The 21,632-nt window shown below is 40.1% G+C and overlaps 1 protein-coding gene across 1 annotated transcript in view; it reads right to left on the reverse strand.

Annotated features, from left to right (window-relative positions):
* Nucleotides 1-21,632, reverse strand: part of DNAH14 (dynein axonemal heavy chain 14) — a 507,005-nt gene that overhangs the window by 212,803 nt on the left and 272,570 nt on the right. Inside the window, exons 39-41 of the mRNA XM_025393377.1 lie at nucleotides 18,190-18,280; nucleotides 16,420-16,628; nucleotides 15,485-15,737 (exon numbers count right to left, since the gene is read on the reverse strand). Of these exons, the coding sequence (XP_025249162.1) occupies nucleotides 15,485-15,737; nucleotides 16,420-16,628; nucleotides 18,190-18,280 (553 nt within the window). The remainder of the gene's footprint in view (nucleotides 1-15,484; nucleotides 15,738-16,419; nucleotides 16,629-18,189; nucleotides 18,281-21,632) is intronic.

Here is a 21,632-nt window from a genome sequence, read left to right on the forward strand (position 1 = left end):
AAATGCACCAGTGTTCTGTAAAAATACACCCATCAGTGCTCTGTGGTCAGCTACAGGTATGTAAAATGGACCAACCAGCACTCTGTAAAAATGCACCAATCAGTGCTCTGTGGCTAGCTAGAGGTTTGTAAAATGGACCAATCAGCATACTGTAAAATGGACCAATCAGTGCTCTGTAAAATGGACCAATCAGCACTCTGTAAAATGGATCAATCCGCAGGACATGGGCAGGGACAAATAAGGGAACAAAAGCTGGCCACCCCAGCCAGCAGCGGCAACCCGCTTGGGTCCCCTTCCATGTTGTGGAAGCTTTGTTCTTTCACTCTTCACAATAAATCTTGGTGCTGTTCACTCTTTGGGTCCGTGCCACCTTTAAGGGCTGTAACACTCACTGCGAAGGTCCGTGGCTTCATTCTTGAAGTCAGCGAGACCACGAACCCACCAGAAGGAACCAACTCCAGGCACAGCTGTTTCAATACTTTTATATACTTTTGCTGTTGAGCTGATAACTGTTGTCCCATGATGAAACCCTAGCCTGAACAATTCCCTCAAACTTGGAAATCCCGAGCAGGCAGCAATGACTCACTGACTTACTGACAGCACAGTCTCTTTACGTTCATTTTTGAGGGTTCCAACGTGATCCATTGCAGCACTCCTCACACAAGGCACCACCCACTGAGTCTGTCCTGCAGACTCTGGCTGACTGACAGATGAAAGAAGTATGCTGACACAGGTTGCCTGACAGCGTGGCTAGGGGACCACATAGCTCAGCACCACCAACAGGAGTCCAGTAGCCGAGAGAGTGCAGCCCCAATAAGCTGGCAATAATTGCATTATTTATTTAGTACAGATTTAATGACAAAGGCTTGGAACAAACACAATTTGTGGGTAATGAACGTTGTTGACCCCCTGAATCGAGAGCAGTCCTGTGTGTGAATGATCAAAGGTCTGTTTTAGGACAACATGAGTAAACAAGATATTTAGATAAACCCCTCTACGTTTCTTTGTACCTATGCCCTTTGACCCTGGGTAAGAAAAGCTGCCTTCAGTTCATTCTTCCCCAAAGCTTTGCAAAACCTCCTGGCCTTCCAAGAAGGTTAGAAACACAGTGCCTGTTGTTTCTTGACTTTTTAATGGTAACCATTCTAACTGGCATGAGATGGTAGGTATCTCTTTGTGGCTTTGATTTGCATTTCTCTGATGACCAGTGATGATGAGCTTTTTTTTCATGTTTGATGGCTGCATAAATGTCTTCTTTTAAGAAGTGTCTGTTCATATCTTTTACCCACTTTTTGATGGGGTTTTTTGTTCTTGTAAATTTAAGTTCCTTGTGGATTCTGGATATTAGCCCTTTGTCAGAGGCACAGATTGCAAATTTTTTCTCCCTGTAGGTTGTCTGTTCACTCTGATGATAGCTTCTTTTGCTGTGCAGAAACTCTTTGGTTTAATTAGATACTACTTGTCAATTTTGGCTTTTGTTGCCACTGCTTTTGGTGTCTTAGTTGTGAAGTCTTTGCCCATGCCTGTGTCCTGAACGGTATTGCCTAGGTTTTCTTCTAGGGTTTTTATGGCTTTTAGGTCTGACATTTAAGTTTTTAATCCACCTTGAGTTAATTTTTGTATACAGTGTAAGGAAGGAGTCCAGTTTCTGTTTTCTGCATATGGGTAGCCAGTTTTTGTGACATCATTTATTAAATAGAGAATCCTTTCCCAATTGCTTGTTTTTGTCAGGTTTGCCAAAGATCTGTTGGTTGTAGATGTATGGTGTTATTTCTGAGGCTTCTGTTCTGTTCCACTGGTCTATATATCTGTTTCGGTACCAGTACCATGCTGTTTTGGTTACTGTAAGCCTTGTAGTACAGTTTGAAGTCAGGTAGTGTGATGCCTCCAGCTTTTTCTTTTTGCTTAGGACTGTCTTAGCTATAAAGGTTCTTTTTTGGTTTCATATGAAATTTAAAAAGTAGTTTTTTTCTAATTCTGTGAAGAAAGTCAATGGTAGCTTGATAGGAATAGCACTGAATCTATAAATTACTTTGGGCAGTATGGTCATTTTCAAGATATTGATTCTTCCTATCCATGAGCAGGGAATATTTTTCCATTTGTTTATGTCCTCTCTTATTTCCTTGAACAGTGGTTTGTAGTTTTCCTTGAAAAGGTCCGTCACATCCCATGTAAGTTGTATTCCTAGGTATTTTATTTTCTTTGTAGCAATTGTCAATGAGAGTTCACTCATGATTTGGCTGTTTGTCTATTATTGGTGTATAAGAATGTTTGTGCTTTTTGCACATTGATTTTGTATCCTGAGACTTTGCTGAAGTTCCTTATCAGCTTAAGGAGTTTTAGAGCTGAGACAATGGGTTTTCTAAGTGTACAATCCTGTCATTTGCAAACAGAGGCAATTCAACATCCTCTCTTCCTATTTGAATAGAGTTTATTTCTTTCTCTTGACTGCCCTGGCCAGAACTTCCAATACTATGTTGAATAGGAGTGGTGAGAGAGGGCATTCTTGTCTTGTGCCAGTTTTCAAGGGGAATACTTCCAGCTTTTGCTCATTCAGTATGACATTGGTTGTGGGTTTGTCATAAATAGCTCTTATTATTTTGAGATATGTTCCATCAATACCTAGTTTATTGAGTGTTTTTAGCATGAAGATGTGTTGAATTATACTGAAGGCCTTTTCTGCATCTATTGAGATAATCACATGATTTTTGACATTGATTCTGTTTATGTGATGGATTATGTTTATTCATTTGCATATGTTGGACCAGCCTTGCATTGTAGGGATGAAGCTGACTTAATCATTGTGGATAAGCTTTCTGGTGTGCTGCTGGATTCAGTTTGCCAGTATTTTATTGAGGATTTTTGCACTGATGTTCATCAGGGATATTGGCCTGAAACTTTCTTTTTTGTTGCATCTCTGCCAGATTTTGGTATCAGGATGATGCTGGCTTCATAAAATGAGTTAAAGAAGAGTCCCTATTTTCTATTGTTTGGAATAATTTCAGAAAAAGTGGTACCAGCTCCTCTTTGTACCTCTGGTAGAATTCAGATGTCAATCTGTCTGGTCCTGGGCTTTTTTTGGTTAATAGGTTATTGATTACTGTCTCAATTTCAGAACATTTATTGGTCTATTCAGGGATTCAACTTCTTCCTGGTTTAGTCTTGGGAGAGTGTATGTCTCCAGGAATGTATTCATTTCTTTTAGATTTTCTAGTTTATTTTCATAGAGGTGTTTATAGTGTTCTCTGATGGTAGTTTGTATTCCTGTGGGATCAGTGATGATATCCCCTTTATTATTTTTTTGTTGCATCTATTTGATTCTTCTCTCTTTTCTTCTATCAGAATATAGCTGTCTATCTATTTTGCTTTCTTTTTTTTTTTGAAAGACCAGCTCCTGGATTCACTGATTTTTTGAAGGGTTTTCATGTCTCTATTTCCTTCAGTTCGGCTCTGATTTTAGTTATTTCTTGCTTTCTGCTAGCTTTTGAATGTGTTTGTTTGCTCTTGCTTCTCTAGTTCTTTTAATTCTGATGTTAGGGTGTTGATTTTAGATCTTTTCTGATTTCTGTCTTGGGCATTTAGTGCTACACATTTCCCTCTAAACACTGCTTTAGCTGTGTCCCAGTGATTCTGGAAGGTTGTGTCTTTGTTCTCATTCATTTTAAAAAACTTAGTCATTTCTGTATTTACCCAGCTAACAATTTCATTATTTACCCAGTAGTCATTCAGAGGCAGGTTGGTCAGTTTCCATGTAGTTGTGTGGATTTGGGTCAGTTTGTTAATCCTGAGTTCTACCTTGATTGCACTGTGGTCTGAGAGACTGTTACAATTTCCATTATTTTGCATTTGCTGAGGAGTGTTTTACTTCCAATTATGTGGTCAATTTTAGAATAAGTGTGATGTGGTGCTGAGAAGAACGCATAGTTTGTTGATTTGGGATGGAGAGTTCTGCAGATGTGTACTAGGCCCACTTGGTCCAGAGCTGAGTTCAAGTCCTGAATATCCTTGTGAATTTTCTGTCTTGTTGATCTAATATGGACTGTGGGGTGTTGAAGTCACCCACTATTATTGTGTGTGAGTCTAAGTCTCTTTGTAGGTCTCTAAGAACTTGCTTTATGAATCTGCGTGCTCCTGTATTGGATGCATATATATTTAGGATAGTTAGCTCTTCTTGTTGCACTGATCCCTTTACCATGATGTAATGCCCTTTTTTGTCTCTTTTGATCTTTGTTGGTTTAAAGTCTGTTTTATCAGAGATGAGGGTTAAAACCACCGCTTTTCTTTCTTTTTTTTTCCTTTCCATTTGCTTTGTAGATCTCCCTCCACTCCTTTATTTTGAGCCTATGTGTGTCTTTGCACATGAGATGGGTCTCCTGAATACAGCACACCAATGGGTCTTGACTCTTTATCCAATGTTCCAGTCTGTGTCTTTTAATTGGGGCATTTAGCCCATTTACATTTAAGATTAATATTGTTATGTGTGAATTTGACCATATCAATATAATGCTAGCTGGTTATTTTGCCCACTAGTTGGTGTAGTTTCTTCATAGTGTTGACGGTCTTTACAATTTGGTATGTTTTCGGAGCGGCTGGTACTAGTTTTCCCTTTCCACATTTAGCGCTTCCTTCAGGAGCTCTTGTAAGGCAGGCCTGGTGGTGACCAAATCTCTCAGTATATGCTTATCTGTAAAGGATTTTATTTCTCCTTCGCTTATGAAGCTTAGTTTGGCTGGATATTAAATTCTGGGTTGGGACTAGGAGGTTCCAAGATGGCCAAATAGGAACAGCTCCAGTCTGCAGCTCCCAGCATAAGCAATGCAGAAGATGGGTGATTTCTGCATATCCAACTGAGGTACCGGGTTCATCTCACTGGGGCTTGTCAGACAGTGGGTGCAGCCCAAGGAGCAGGATGGGGCATTGCCTCACCCATGAAGCACAAGGGGTCAGGGAATTCCCTTTCCTAGCAAAGGGAGGCCATGAGAGATGGTAGCTGGAAAATCGGGACACTCCCACCCTAATACTGCACTTTTCCAATGGCCTTAGCAAACGGCACACCAGGAGATTATATCCTGTGCCTGGCTCGGAGGGTCCCACACCCATGGGACTCACTCACTGCTAGCACAGCAGTCTGAGATTGAACTGCAAGGTAGCAGCGAGGCTGGGAGAGGGGTGTCCACCATTGCTGAGGCTTGAGTAGGTAAATAAAGCAGCCAGGAAGCTCGAATTGGGTGGAGCCCAACGCAGTTCAAGGAGGCCTGCCTGCCTCTGTAGACTCCACCTCTGTCAGCAGGGCATAGCTGAAAAAAAGGCAGCAGAAACTTCTGCAGACTTAAACGTCCCTGTCTGACAGCTTTGAAGAGACTAGTGTTTATCCCAGCATGGAGTTTGAGATCTGAGAATGGACAGACTGCCTCCTCAACTGAGTCCCTGACCCCTGAGAAGCCTAACTGGGAGACACTTCCCAATAGGGGCCGACTGACACTTCATAGGGCCAGGTGCCCTCTGAGACAAAGCTTTCAGAAGAAGGATCAGACAGCAACATTTTCTGTTGTGCATTATTTGCTGTTCTGCAGCCTCCACTGGTTATATCCAGGCAAACAGGGTCTGCAGTGGACCTCTAGCAAATTTCAACAGACCTGCAGCTGAGGGTCCTGACTGTTCAAAGGAAAACTAACAAACAGAAAGGACATCCACACCAAAATCCCATCTGTAAGTCACCATCATCAAAGACCAAAGGTAGATAAAACCACAAAGATGGGGAGAAACCAGAGCAGAAAAGCTGAAAATTCTAAAAATGAGAGTGTCTCTTCTCCTTCAAAGGAATGCAGCTCCTCGCCAGCAATGGAACAAAGCTGGACAGAGAATGACTTTGATGAGCTGATAGAAGAAGGCTTCAGAAGATTGGTCATAACAAACTTCTCCGAGCTAAAGGAGGATGTTTGAACCCATCGCAAAGAAGCTAAAAACCTTGAAAAAAGACTACACAAATGGCTAACTAGAATAAATAGTGTAGAGAAGTCCTTAAATGACCTGATGGAACTGAAAACAATGGCACAATAACTATGTGATGCATGCACAAGCTTCAGTAGCCAATTTGATCAAGTGGAAGAAAGGGTATCAGTGACTGAAGATCAAATGAATGAAATGAAGCGAGAAGTTTAGAGAAAAGAGTAAAAAGAAATGAATAAAGCCTCTAAGAAATATGGGACTATGTGAAAAGACCAAATCTACATCTGATTGGTGCACCTGAAAGTGACAGGGAGAATGGAACCAAGTCGGAAAACACTCTTTGGGATATTATCCAGGAGAACTTCCCCAACCTAGTGAAGCAGGCCAATATTCAAATTAAGAAAATACAGAGAACATCACAAAGATACTCCTCGAGAAGAGCAACTCCAAGACACATAATTGTCAGATTCGCCAAAGTTGAAATGAAGGAAAAATTGTAAAGGGCAGCCAGAGAGAAAGGTCGGGTTACACACAAAGGGAAGCCCATCAGACTAACAGTGGACCTCTTGGCAGAAACTCTACAAGCAAGAAGAGAGTGGGGGCCAATATTCAACATTCTTAAAGAATTTTCAACCCAGAATTTCATATCCAGCCAAACTAAGCTTCCAAAGTTAAGGAGAAAAAAAATCCTTTACAGACAAGCATATGCTGAGAGATTTGGTCACCATCAGGCCTGCCTTACAAGAGCTGCTGAAAGAAGCATTAAACATGGAAAGGAACAACTGGTACCAGCCACTGCAAAAACATGCCAAATTGTAAAGACCGTCAATGCTAGGAAGAAACTACATCAACTAAGTAGCAAAATAACCAGCTAAATTCATAATGACATGATCAAATTCACACATAACAATACTAACCTTAAATGTAAATGGGCTAAATGCTCCAATTAAAAGACACAACTGGCAAATTGGATAAAGAGTCAAGACCCATCAGTGTGCTGTATTCAGGAGACCCATCTCACATGCAGAGACACACAGAGGCTCAAAATAGAGTGATGGAGGAAGATCTACCAAGCAAATGGAAAACAAAAAAAGGCAGGGGTTGCAATCCTAGTCTCTGATAAAACAGACTTTAAACAAACAAAGATCAAAAGAGACAAGGACATTACATAATGATGAAGGGATCAATTCAACCAGAAGAGCTAACTATCCTAAATATATATGCACCCATTACAGCAGAGCCCAGATTTATCAAGCAAGTCCTTAGAGACCTACAAAGAGACTTAGACTCCCACACAATAATAATGGGAGACTTTAACACCCCACTGTCAACATTAGACAGATCACTGAGACAGAAAGTGAATGATATTCAGGAATTGAACTCAGCTCCGCACCAAGCAGACCTGACAGACATCTACAGAACTCTTCACCCCAAATCAACAGAATATACATTCTTCTCAACACCACATTGCACTCATTCCAAAATTGACCACATAGTTGGAAGTAAAGCACTCCTCAGCAAATATAAAAGAACAGAAATTATAACTACTGTCTCTCAGACCACAGTGCAATCAAACTAGAACTCAGGATTAAGAAACTCAATCAAAACCGCTCAACTACATGGAAACTGAACAACCTGCTCCTGAATGACTACTGGGTACATAACGAAATGAAGGCAGAAATGAAGACATTCTTTGAAACCAGAAAGATACAACACACCAGAATCTCTGGGACACATTTAAAGCAGTGTGTAGAGGGAAATTTATAGCACTAAATGCCCACAAGAGAAAGCAGGAAAGATCTAAAACTGACACCCTAACATTACAATTAAAAGAACTAGAGAAGCAAGAGCAAACACATTCAAAAGCTAGCAGAAGGCAAGAAATAACTAAGATCAGAGCAGAACTGAAGGAGATAAAGACACAAAGAACTCTTCAAAAAATGAATCCAGGAGCTGGTTTATTGAAAACATCAACAAAATTGATAGACTGCTAGCAATACTTATAAAGAAGAAAAGAGAAGACAATCAAGTAGATGCAATAAAAAATGATAAAGGGGATATCACCACCAATCCTGTAGAAATAAAACTACCATCAGAGAACACTATAAACACCCCTATGCAAATGAATAGAAAATCTAGAAGAAATGGATAAATTCCTGGACACATACACCCTCCCATGACTAAACCAGGAAGAAGTTGAATCCCTGAATAGATCAATAACAGGTTCTGAAATTGAGGCAATAATTAATAGTCTACCAACCAAAAAAAGTCCAGGACCAGATGGATAAACAGCCGAATTTTACCAGAGATATACAGAGGATCTGGTACCATTCCTTCTGAAACTATTTCAATCAAGAGAAAAAGAGGGAGTTCTCCCCAATTCATTTTATGAGGCCAACATCATCCTGATACCAAAGCCTGACAGAGACACAACAAAAAAAGAGAATTTTAGACCAATATCCCTGATGAACATCGATGCAAAAATCCTCAATAAAATACTGGCAAACCGAATCCAGCAGCACATCAAAAAACTTATTCACTATGATCAGGTTGGTTTCATCCCCGGGATGCAAGGTTCGTTCAACATATGCAAATCAATGAATATAATCCATCATATAAACAGAACCAAAGACAAAAGCAACATGATTATCTCAATAGATGCAGAAAAGGCCTTTGACAAAATTCAGCAGTACTTCATGCTAAAAACTCTCAATAAACTAGGTATTGATGGGACATAACTCAAAATAGTAAGAGCTATTTATGACAAACTCAGTCAATATCATACTGAATGGGCAAAAACTGGAAGCATTCCCTTTGAAAACTGGCACAAGACAGGAATGCCCTCTCTCACCACTCCTATTCAACACAGTGTTGGAAGTTCTGGCCAGGGCAATCAGGCAAGAGAAAGAAATAAAGGGTACTCAATTAGGAAAAGAGGAAGTCAAATTGTTCTTGTGTGCAGATGACATGACTGTATGTTTAGAAAACCCCATCATCTCAGTCCAAAATCTCCTTAAGCTGATAAGCAACTTCAGCAATGTCTCAGGAAACAAAATCAGTGTGCAAAAATCACAAGCATTCTTATACACTGATAACAGACAAACAGAGAGCCAAGTCATGAATGAACTCCCATTCACAATTTCTTCAAAGAGAATAAAATACCTAGGAATCCAACCTACAAGGGATGTGAAGGACCTCTTCAAGGAGAACTACAAACCACTGCTCAATGAAATAAAAAAGGACATAAACAAATGGAAGAACATTCCATGCTCATGGATAGGAAGAATCAATACTGTGAAAATGGCCATACTACTCAAGGTAATTTACAGATTCAATGCCATCCTCATCAAGCTACCAGTGACTTTCTTCACAGAATTGGAAAAAACTAAGGTTCATATGAAACCAAAAAACGGCCCGTATTGCGAAGACAATCCTAAGCCAAAAGAACAAAGCTGGAAGCATCAGGCAATCTAACTTCAAACTACACTACAAGGCTACAGTAACCCAAACAGCATGGTACTGGTACCAAAACAGAGATATGGGCAAATGGAACAGAATAGAGCCTGGAAATAATACCACACATCTACAACCATCTGATCTTTGAGAAACCTGACAAAAATAAGATATGGGGAAAGGATTCCCTATTTAATAAATGGTGCTGGGAAAACTGGCTAGCCATATGTAGGAAGCTGAAACTGGATCCCTTCCTTACATCTTATACAAAAACTAATTCAAGATGCATTAAATACTTAAATGTTAGACCTAAAACCATAAAAACCCTAGAAGAAAACCTAGGCAAATACCATTCAGGACATAGGCATGGGCAAGGACTTCAACACCTAAAGCAATGGCAACAGAAGCCAAAATTGACAAATGGGATCTCATTAAACTAAAGAGCTTCTGCACAGCAAAAGAAACTACCATCAGAGTGAACAGGCAACCTACAGAATGGGAGAAAATTTTTGCAATCTACCCATCGGACAAAGGTGTAATATCCAGAATCTACAAAGAACTTAAACAAATTTACAAGAAAAAAAGCAAACAACTCCGTCAAAAAGTGGGCGAAGGATATGAACAAACACTTCTCAAAAGAAGACATTTATGCAGCCAACAGACACATGAAAAAATGCTCATCATCACTGGCCATCAGAGAAATGCAAATCAAACCCACAATGAGATACTATCTCACACCAGTTAGAAGGATGATCATTAAAAAGTCAGGAAACAACAGTTGCTGCAGAGGATGTGGAGAAATAGGAACACTTTTACACTGTTGGTGGGACTTTAAACTAGTTCAACCATTGTGGAAGACAGTATGGTGATTCCTCAAGGATCTATAGCTAGAAATATCATTTGACCCAGCCATCCCATTACTGGGCATATACCCAAAGGATTATAAATCATGCTGCTATAAAGACACATCCACACGTATGTTTATTGGGGCAGTATTCACAATAGCAAAGATTTGGAACCAACCCAAATGTCCATCAATGACAGACTTGATTAAGAAAATGTGGCACATATACACCGTGGAATACTATGCAGCCATAAAAAAGGATGAGTTCATCTTCTTTGTAGGGACATGGATGAAGTTGGAAACCATCATTCTGAGCAAACTATTGCAAGGACAGTAAACTAAACACCACACGTTCTCACTTATAGGTGGGAATTGAACAATGAGAACACTTGGACACAGGAAGGGGAACATCACACACTGGGGCCTGTTGTGGGGTCAGGGGGAGGGAGGAGGGATAGCATTAGGAGATATACCTAATGTAAATGACGAGTTAATGGGTGCAGCACACCAACACGGCACAGGTATACATATGTAACAAACCTGCACGTTGTGCACATGTACCCTGGAACTTAAAGTATAACAAAAATAAATAAATAAATAAATAAATTCTGGGTTGAAAATTCTTTTCTTTAAGAAGGTTGAATATTGGCCCCCACTCTCTTCTGGCTTGTAGGGTTTCTGCAGAGAGATCCACTGTTAGTCTGATGGGCTTCCCTTTGTGGATAACCCAACCTTTCTCTCTGGTTGCCCGTAACATTTTTTTCTTCATTTCAACCTTGGTGAATCTGACAATTATGTGTCTTGGGGTTTCTCTTCTCGAGGAGTATCTTTTTATTGTTCTCTGCATTTCCTGAATTTGAATTTTGGCCTGTGTTGCTAGGTTGGGGAAGTTCTTCTGGATAATATCTTGAAGACTGTTTTCCAACTTGGTTCCATTCTCCCCCCTACTTTCAGGTACACCAATCAAACCTAGGTTTGGTCTTTTCACATAGTTCCATATTTCTTGGAGGCTTTGTTTGTTCCTTTTCATTCTTTTTTCTCTAATCTTAATGCATTATTTCATCAAATTGTTCTTTAATCTCTGATATCCTTTCTTCCGCTTGATCTATTCAGTTATTGAAACTTGTGTATGCTTCATGAAGTTCTCTTGCTGTGTTTTTTAGCCCATGAGGTCATTTACGTCCTTCTCTAAACTGGTTAGTCTACTTATCAATTCCTCTAACCATTTTTCAAGGTTCTTAGCTTACTTTCATTGGGTTGGAACATGCTCCTTTAGCTCAGAGGAGTTTGTTATTACCCACCTTCTGAAGCCTACTTCTGTCAGTTCATCAAACTCATTCTCCTTCCAGTTTTGTTGCCTTCCTGGCAAGGAATTGTAATCCTTTGGAGGAGATGAGGTATTCTGGTTTTTGGAATTTTCAGCCTTGGTGTGCTGGTTTTTCCTCATCTTCATGGACTTATCTACCTTTGGTCTTTGATGCTGGTGACCTTCAGACGAGGTTTCTGTGTGGACTTCCTTTTTGTTGATGTTGAGGCTCTTCCTTTCTGTTTGTTAGTTTTCCATCTAACAGTCAGGACTCTTGGCTGCAGGTCTGTTAGAGTTTGCTGGAGGTCCACTCCAGACCCTGTTTGCCAGGGTATCAGCAGTGGAGGTTGCAGAACAGCAAAGATTGCTGCCTGCTGCTTCCTCTGTAAGCTTCATCCCAGAGGGGCACCCACCAGATGCCAGCCGGGGCTCTCCTCTATAAGGTGTTTGTTGGCCCCTGCTGGGAAGTTTATCCCAGTCAGGAGGCTTGGGGGTCAGGCACCCACTTGAGCAGGCAGTCTGTCCTTTAGTAGAGCTCGAGCATTGTGCTGGGAGATCTACTGCTCTCTTCTGAGCCAGGAGGAAGGAATGTTTAAGTCTGCTGAAGCAGCAGCCACCCCTTCCCCCAGCTGCTCTGTCCCAGGCAGATGGGAGTTTTATCTATAAGCCCCTCACTTGGGGTGCTGTCTTTCTTTCAGAAATGCACTGCCCAGAGAGGAGGAATCTTGAGAGGCAGTCTGGCTACAGCGGCTTTGCAGTGCTGTGGTGGGCTCCGCCTAGTTTGAACTTCCCAGTTCCTTTGTTTACACAGCAAGGGGAAAACCACCTATTCAAGCCTCTGTAATGGTGGATGCCCCTTCCCACACCAAGCTCGAGAGTCCCAGGTCAACTTCAGACTGATGTGCTGGCAGTGAGAATTTCAAGTCAGTGAATCTTAGCTTGCTGGGCTCCCTGGGGGTGGGATCTGCTGAACTAGATCACGTGGCTTTCTGGTTTCAGCCTCCTTTCCAGGGGAGTGAATGATTCTGTCTTACTGGCATTCCAGGCTAGTAAGTACCCTACTGGGGTATGAAGAAAAACTGCAGCTAGCTCGGTGTCTCCTGTAACAGCCACCCAGTTTCGTGCTTGAAACCCAAGGCCCTTGTGGTGTAGGCACCCAAGGGAATCTCCTGGTCTGCAGGTTGCAAAGACCATGGGAAAAGTGTAGTATCTGGGCCAGAATGCACTGTTCCTCATGGCACTGTCCCTCACAACTTCCCGTGGCTAGGGGAGGGAGTTCCCTGACCCCTTGTACTTCCCTTGTGAGGTGATGCCCCACCCTGCTTCTGCTCACCCTTTGTGGGCTGTACTCACTGTCTAACCAGTCCCAATGAGATGAGCTGGGTACCTCAGTTGGAAATGCAGAAATCACCCACCTTCTGTGTTGATCTCACTGGGACCTGCAGACTGGCACTTTTCATGCTTAAATCATATGTTAGCTAAACATAAAACACTTTAAAAACACTACTTCATTTCTTCTTGAACCATATTGATATTAACAAATCTTGTGTTCATCTCCTCTTGTTATTGTCTTTCTCACTCTGAAATTTCTGAGAATTTTTCTTTAATCTTAGGTATTATTCATAAATTGATATTGAACTTAGATATTCACAATAAATTGTTTCTTTGCTGAGAAATGCCACGCCTGAGGCTCAGGTGCACAGACCCTGCCTTAAAATGAGGCTATAACATGAGAATCTGTAAATCTCCCCTGTTCCCACCATGAGCCTTGAACCAAGTAACAAACAGCAATCTATTGCCAGGAAAGGTACAGGAGCATGGAAAATTTAAAGTCTGTGTTGCACTGAAGGTAACTATAGTAACACTAAAAGCGAAAGCTAGGTCAGTATTGACTCAACCCACCATGCCACTACCTGAACAATGTGGCAGAAGAAAACGTATGTCCATTTCCAGGTATAACTACTGTATACCTCAGTCTCTAATTTCTTTTATACACAATATCTGGTATTCAATTAAAAATTATGAGACATAAAAATAAGCAAGATTAAGAAAAGTCATGTTGCCAAGAGAAAAAGCAGTCAAGGGAACAGACCCAGAGATGGCCCAGATGTTGAAATTATCAGGCAGGAATTATTTTTAAAAAACTATGCTTAAAATGTAAAAGATCTAATGTTGAAGGAAGAAATCATTCATGAATAGAGAGGGAATTCCAGCAGACAGATGAAAACTGTAGAAAAGGTCAAGGGAAATGCTGGAAATAAAATCCACAATATCAAATATGAGAATTGTTTCAACGGGCTTATAGCAGACTCCATGCAGCAGAGCAAGGAATCAGTAAACTGGAAGACAAGTCAATAGAAATCAACCAAACACAAACACAAAGAGAAAAAAGAAAACAAACAAAAAAGAACAGAACATCCAAGAGGTGTAGGAAAATATATCTATATAACATTTCTAGGTGTGGGATTTTACATTTTGTCATGTTTAATGCTCCAGGATCCTATTCAATCTTAGGTCTCACATTTTCTCTAATTCTCTGAACTCCTAGGCAATTATTTCCTGAAACATTTCTTCCCCTCTATTTATTTTACTATATCTTTCTGGAGGTTCTGTTATATGAATAATATAACAGAATAACCTTTCAATTTTTATTAATCTTTCAACTATATACACATTATTTCTGTATTATAGAAACATATTTGTTATATATTTAAAATACATAATATTTAACCTCTTTAGCTCTTCCTGATGCATTCTGAGAGTTCCTTGGCTGTTGTTATAGCCCTCACTAATCTGCTATACAGCTAACCAATCCAGCATTCAACCCATTTACTATGTTATTTTAACTAATACATATCCTCCAGTTGCTGTTTTTTTTTAACTGATTCTTTTTGCTTTGTTTCCAATACTGTAACTTTCCTGGGTTGTACTTCTGATGAATTTAGAAGTGTGAATCTAGGGAGGGAGTGGTCACTCTTCAAAGCAGGTCACTTGTGTGTTAACAATCTGTATCTACTCTGGCACTGTTCTTTTTCTAAGTGTGGTCTCTCTTTTTTAATCATCTTGGCTTTAAGATTTGAAGAGGGGTGGCAGTAGGAGAAAATATGTTTTTACCTACTCCCTAAACCTAGATAGGCTTCCCTGCCAATGGGATATTTTGTTGCTGCCCCTGGCTGTGCTGTGGTATGCTAACTGGCAAACAATGGACAATAGCCCATTCAGAGTTGAGTTGATGGGGAAAGTACACACCTAAATATTTTTTTCCACTTTATCTCCTATTCATGGCATCCATGGTTGTTCAGGGTTGCCGCTTCCTCTTGTTGGGATCTAACCATATTACATCACCTCAGGGATTTATAACGATTTCTATATTGGTTTGATGAATCCAAAATTGGTTTGAGAGAAAGAATTGGGAGCCTGTGCTAATCTGCCATCTTACCAAAAACTGCATAAAACCAGCATTTAGATTTAGGGATTCTGACTTCAAAGACAATACCAATACCTTATCTATAATACTATATGATTTTCTGAATCTGTTTATCCTTCCTTACATATGTTTTACTACTTTTCATGATTATGCCTTTGTGTGATTACAACTTACATCTGGAATTCTGAACAGGTTTTTTTCACTATTTCTAACTCTAAAAATCTTTAAAATCCAGTGAAAACATTCTCCTTTAATAGAGACCCTCTAGTGGTTCTTTACAATCATTTTTCCTGTGATCCTTCAACACTTGTATGATACTAATTTACTTTTGATATGTTCCTCCATAAATGGTTTTTAGTTTGTTCCATATGCATATCTGCTGTTGGTCCAAATAGACTAAAAATGCTTGCTCTTTGAGAAATTTTCTAAAATCTAATATATGGTGATAAATTGGCATTGACTAGTTAAGATGTATCATTGACATGACTTAGAGAGAAAAACTCACTTTGTTCAAATCCTCCATTTTTACCCATGAAGTCAAAGAAAGCATCAAGAATTCTGCAGAGGGTTATGATGATTGTTATGTCCTCCATAGGATATGGCTGAAATTTCTGACGATTCTTTATAAATTGTAGTCCGTCTGTGACACTATTTTTAATCATGAATTCAAGACAATCCACTCCTGATTGACTTATAATTTTAGAAGTTTTCAGAAGCCATGACTTAACATAAGGCTCCCATCCCAGATCAACAGGATCCTAATAATAAAAAGTAAAATATAATCTTATGTAAATAAATAAAAATATGGTACATCCTCTGGAATGATTTGTGATTTCTAACTATGGTCTTACAAGAAAACAAGAAATTGGGGGATTATGTATAGGAAGGTGTATTGAGGCTCTGTGTATGTGGTGAGGGGAACTGCTTACCCAGAAGTCAGCCCTATATTTAGATTTATTTATAACATTCAGTTAAGTAGATTACAGCATAGGGCTAATTATAGCTAATAACTTCATGTATAGAGAATAGAGAATATAGCTAATAACTTCATGTTATATTTTGTACTTCCTTCCCACTGTCTTCATAATGTGTTTTCCAAGTTCTTAGAGTCAGAGTGGGTATGAAAAGGTCTCAGGAACATCTTCCTCTATTGAAAAAATAATTCATATCAGCAGCCTAATTTGTCTATTTGTTTACTCACAGTTGTGGAAAATACTGACACTCCAATTACTAAGAGTAGTATTAGAACAGTAATAATTAAATTCACATTCAATTCTGGATTATGAGGCTTTGGGAGACACAAAGATTTGGAACTATTGGGTTCATGCTGCTGGATACAAAGGCAAAAATAAAATAAACATAAAATGCTGTAAATAATAAATAGTTACTATCATAAACAACATTTTTGCTTTGTTAAAACATTTGTTTTTGAAAGCTTACCATATAGACCATGGCACATCGGCTGACAGTAGCAGGACTGGCCTGAGAGAGACTGTCCACTTCAAAAATCACTCTTATTTTGTTAGTTAAAGCTATTCTCTCACTGTTTGCTAGGCATAATGTTCTAGTATCATCTAGCACAGAGTTCAGATTTTCTACCCAAAAGGTGTCCACTGGGCCATCTAAGATAATCCACTGCCAATCAAAATCTGGAGAGAAAAATATTTTTAATGTAACTGAGAATAATGTCAGTCTTCTTTCATTACAATCTTGCAAATTTTCTATTTTACTTAGAAAATATTAGATAACCCTTACAATTTGCTTAGGAGAAACAGCTATAATTTTACCTTCTGCATAATAATATGATTTGTAAGTTTGCCCTCCTACCCCAAAATATTTTTTAGATATGTTGCACCTGGGGAATAGCAAAGGGAACTAGATGTTCTTTGAAGAAAGAATCAAACAGAGTTTAAAGTATACCACACTTGGAACCCATTTACTCCTCTTTCCACGGGGTGTTAGTCCATTTGGGCTGCTGTAACAAAAAGCCTTAGACTGGATAGCTTATAAACTATAGACATTTATTTCTCACAGTTCTGGAGATTTGGAAGTCCAAGATCACGACACTAGCAGATTCCTTATCTGTGGGGGGCTATCTTAATGGTTCACAGAAGGGCACATTCTTTGTCCTCAGATGGTGGAAGGGGTGAGGAATTTCTCTTGAGCTCCTTTTTCAGGGCACTAATGTCTTAATGAGGGCTCTACTCTCATGATCTAATCAACTGCCCAAGGCCCCCTGCCTTCTAATACCATCACCTTGGGAGTTAGAATTTCAACACATGGATTTTGGAGGGACACAAACCTTTAGACCATAGCACACATGCTATACCCACCACTGTCCTCCACAGTTTTAGAAAATCCATTGGTCAGGATAGGGGAGGTATGAATAGGTCGCTATGCAGACAGAAAACAGATAACCACCAAAAAGATATTAAAATATCCCAGAAGAATCCAAGAGCAGAGCTAGGATCCATATAGCCACTACTGCTAAGAGGGGCTCTAATACCTGCCCTAGGAACTGCCTTAAAGTCCCATGAAGGAAACTAATGGTGCCTAATCACTGTACTCTCCCAAAAATAACACACAAAAATTCAGTAAAATAGAAGCAGAAGCAGAAATCTCTTTTAAAGTCTGGATTATATATGTACTAATGGTGGATGTGTTGATAAGAAGTTCAACCTGGGTGGGGAAAGCAATGGTCAGTGCTCCTCCAGTAGACTGACAAGGTCATATACATATTTTGTCCCACTGGCACATAGTAAAGTGTCTGGCATATTACAGGTGTGTAGTTCATTTTAGATAAATCTACTTGGGTTGTATGCTTTGGCCTGGAAATGTACAAATTATTTGGAGTCCCATTTCAGAGGCAATACCAGTGGCAAATTGTAGATTGCCGCTGGTGCTTTTCACATCATAATTTATTTCTACCTTTAATATCCACTTGGTTCTTTTGTAAACTGAAGGACTATTGAAGCCATAGTGCTTATATAATGTAATTACACACACACACACACACACACACACACACAGGGTAATATAATATGTGGTAATACTACACAAATTTTAAATAAACATATGAACAAATAAATGGTAGAGGAACAAAATATTACCAGTCAAAAACACGTTTAAACATATAAATATAGCTCATATTGGTTCAGAGTTTGTCTTCTATATCAGTTAACCATCTCTCTTGAATTTAGTAACACTTACTGTGATTTTCTGGAATTTTAACAACTTTCTCTATCTCCTCAAAAATATTATCATCAGTATCTGTCATATCAGAGGCATCAAGTTTGAAAACCTAAAATGTGTAATCAATAATGTTTAAATTTTTCTTTAATAACACTTTTCAACCACAATGGATTTATATGTCAATATGCTTTCTTGAGTGATAAAAATATAAAAGGCAGAGAGTTCTGTAACTGTAAAGACCAACATATAACCAGCATAGCCTAATGTAACTGACTTGTGACTATAGCTTATTTATTTTGGAAAACTATTTTACTTTGGTTTCTTTTTTCCCCCTGCAAAGACAGTACATGCTTATTGTAGGATGTCAAATAAAACAGAAAAACACAAAGAAGAAAGCAAAAGTTCTTTGAATTTCCATTACCCACAGACAATCACCATATATATTTTGGTGTATTTTTTTTCTAGACTTTCCGTCATATCAGTTCTCAAGTTTTAGAATATGTAGAATTACCTGCAGTTTGTTAAATTACAGATTGTAACACCTCATCCTTGGAGATTCTAATTGAATAGGTTTGGGATGAAGCCCAGAATTTTTCACTTTTAATGAACATTAAATCATCTTGAGTTATTCTAATACACATTATTTTTACACCAACCTTTGATACATTCTGATGTATGTATATTAATATATTAACTCCTTTTTATGTTGAGATGGGGAGGTTTAATTATTCATCTCTCTAAAAGAGCTGAGTAATATATCATCAGCTTATTGGTGCTGGTTTCCTTAACCATCAACAGTAGTCGGAGAGAAAACCAAACAATAGAGCTATGCTGGGGGCACAGTGTAGGTTCTAATGAGAGACAAAGGTGCTCGTGTTTCAACCCGGTCCTAGGAATACAGCAAACAGTAATCAGTTCCTACTAATTTCCAGCCTCATCACAAAGTAAGCAAGTCCTAGGCTATTTCCAATTATTATTCCTATTTCAAAAGTAATTATTATGCTTGGATATACATCATTATGCTCTAGTGCATTTCTTTCTCTAAATAGATTGTTTTGACTTGCAGAGATCATGGCAGATGGAGGCAGGACTAGATTGCAGCTCCTGCTTAGATGGACAAAGAAGTATGTGGAGGCTCACATTATGAACTTTTGCTCCAGAATGACTGCAAGAATAAATCAGGAAAGCCGAGAGAACCCACAGACCTTCAAAAGAAAGTGGATTGCTCCTGCAGGACTGGGGAGACAGCCGAAATACTGAGAGTGCCCAAACTGTGGAAGTGTTGCAAAGGGGGATCGTCCGCCCCCAAACACACACCCTCACTAGGGAACCTGAAGGTCTAGATCATGAAAAAAGATCTGCATGAGTTGTGTGAACCTTACCTGGAACTTAGTCAACTTAGAGAGCTGAGCGAAATACAGGGGTAGAGGAAGCAGCAGGAAAAGCCCTGTGGGCTCACTGGGTTCCCTAGAAAGCAATTTCTGCCTTGCCTCACAGGGGTCCTTGTAGGGGGGCTGACAGAGGCATTGGGAAAAGGCCACAGGGAGAAGAACACCTCTAGCTGAACTCTGTGACAATTTGAACTGATCGAGAAGTCTCTGGGTCAGAACTCAGGGAAAGGCGTGAATCCAGTGTGCAGACTCCATAGGCGGAGGAAGCGCGAAAACCCTACTTGCCTTTGCAGCTGGGAGATGGGCAGCCGGGACAAGTTCTCAGTCCTGCTCACCCACTGCCTGGAAACAGACCCGGTGCTATTGGGGGGACACAGTGGGAGTGAGACTAGCCTTTTGGGTTGTGTGGGAGCTGGGTGAGGCCTGTGACTGCTGGCTTTCCCCTACTTCCCTGACAACCTGCATGACACAGTAGAGGCAGCCACAATCCTCCTAGGAACATAACTCCATTGACCTGGGAACCATACCCCTATCCCCCACAGAAGCCACAGCAAGACCTGCCCAAGGAGAGTCTGAGCTCAGACACGCCTAGCCTTGTCCCCACCTAATGGTCCTTCCCTACCCACCCTGGTAGCTGAAGATGAAGGGTATATACTCTTGGGAGTTCTAGGGCCTGCCCACTGCCTGTTCCTCCCCATACTACCACAATTGATGCTTTCTTGAAAGTGCCACCCCCTAGGCCAGGCACAGTGGCTCACACCTATAATCCCAGCACTTTGGGAGGCTGATGCAGGTGGATCACCTGAGGCCAGGAGTTTGAGACCAGCTTGGCCAACATGGTGAAACCCCATCTCTACTAAAAATACAAAAATTAGCCAAGCGTCGTGGCAGGCACCTGTAATCCCAGCTACTCGGGAGGCCGAGGCAGGAGAATCGCTTGAACCTGGGAGGCGGAGGTTGCAGTGAGCCAAGATTGCACCATTGCACTCCAGCCTGGGGGACAAGAGCAAGACTTAGTCTGAAAAACAAGAAAGAAAAGAAAAGAAAAGGAAGGAAGGAATGAAGGAAGGAAGGAAGGAAGGAAGGAAGGGAGAAAGAAAGAAAGAGAGAGAAATAAATAAAGAAAGAAAGAGATAGAGAAAGAAAGAAAAGAAAAGAAAGAAAGAAAGAGAAAGAAAGAAAGGAAGGAAAGAAGGAAGGGTGGGCCACCTCCTGGCAGGAGGCCAACAAGCACAAAAATAATGCATTAAATAGAGTCCATTTTATCCCCCTGCCACTTCCACTGAAGCAGGTGCTGGTATCCATGGCTGAGAGACCCATAGATGGTTCACATCACAGGACTCTATGCAGACAACCCCCAGTACCAGCCTGGAGCCTGGTAGACTTTCGGGGTGTCTAGACTCAGAAAAGAGATAACAATCTCTACAGCTCGGCTCTCAGCAAGCCACATCGCTAGGAAAAGGGGGAGAGTCCTACATCAAGGGAACACCCTGTGGAACAAAAGAATATGAATAACAGCCTTGAGTCCTAGACCTTCCCTCTGACAGAGGCTACCCAAATGAGAAGGAACCACAAAACCAACTCTGTTAGTATGAGAAAACAAGGTTCTTTAGCAGCCCCCAAAAACCACACTAGCTCACCAGCAATGAATCTAAACCAAGAAGAAATCCCTGATTTACCTGAAAAAGAATTCAGCAGGTTAGTTGTTAAGCTAATCAGGGAGGCATCAGAGAAAGGTGAAGCCCAATTTAAGGAAGTCAAATAATAATATAAGAAATGAGGGGATACATTTTTAATGAAATAGATAGCATAAATAAAAAACAATCAAAACTTCAGGAAACAGTGGATGCCCTTATAGAAATGCAAAATTCTCTGGAAAGTCTCAGCAACAGAATTGAACAAGCAGAAGGGAGAACTTCAGACCTCGAAGACAAGGTTTTCAAATTAACCCAATCCAACAAAGACAAAATTATAATAATAATAAGAAAATATCAACAAAGCCTGCAAGAAGTCTGGGATTATGTTAAATGACCAAACCTAGGAATAACTGGCATTCTTGAGGAAGAAGAG

Source organism: Theropithecus gelada, chromosome 1 (genome assembly GCF_003255815.1).
Source record: "Theropithecus gelada isolate Dixy chromosome 1, Tgel_1.0, whole genome shotgun sequence".
In the NCBI taxonomy this organism is placed as follows: Eukaryota; Metazoa; Chordata; class Mammalia; order Primates; family Cercopithecidae; genus Theropithecus; species Theropithecus gelada.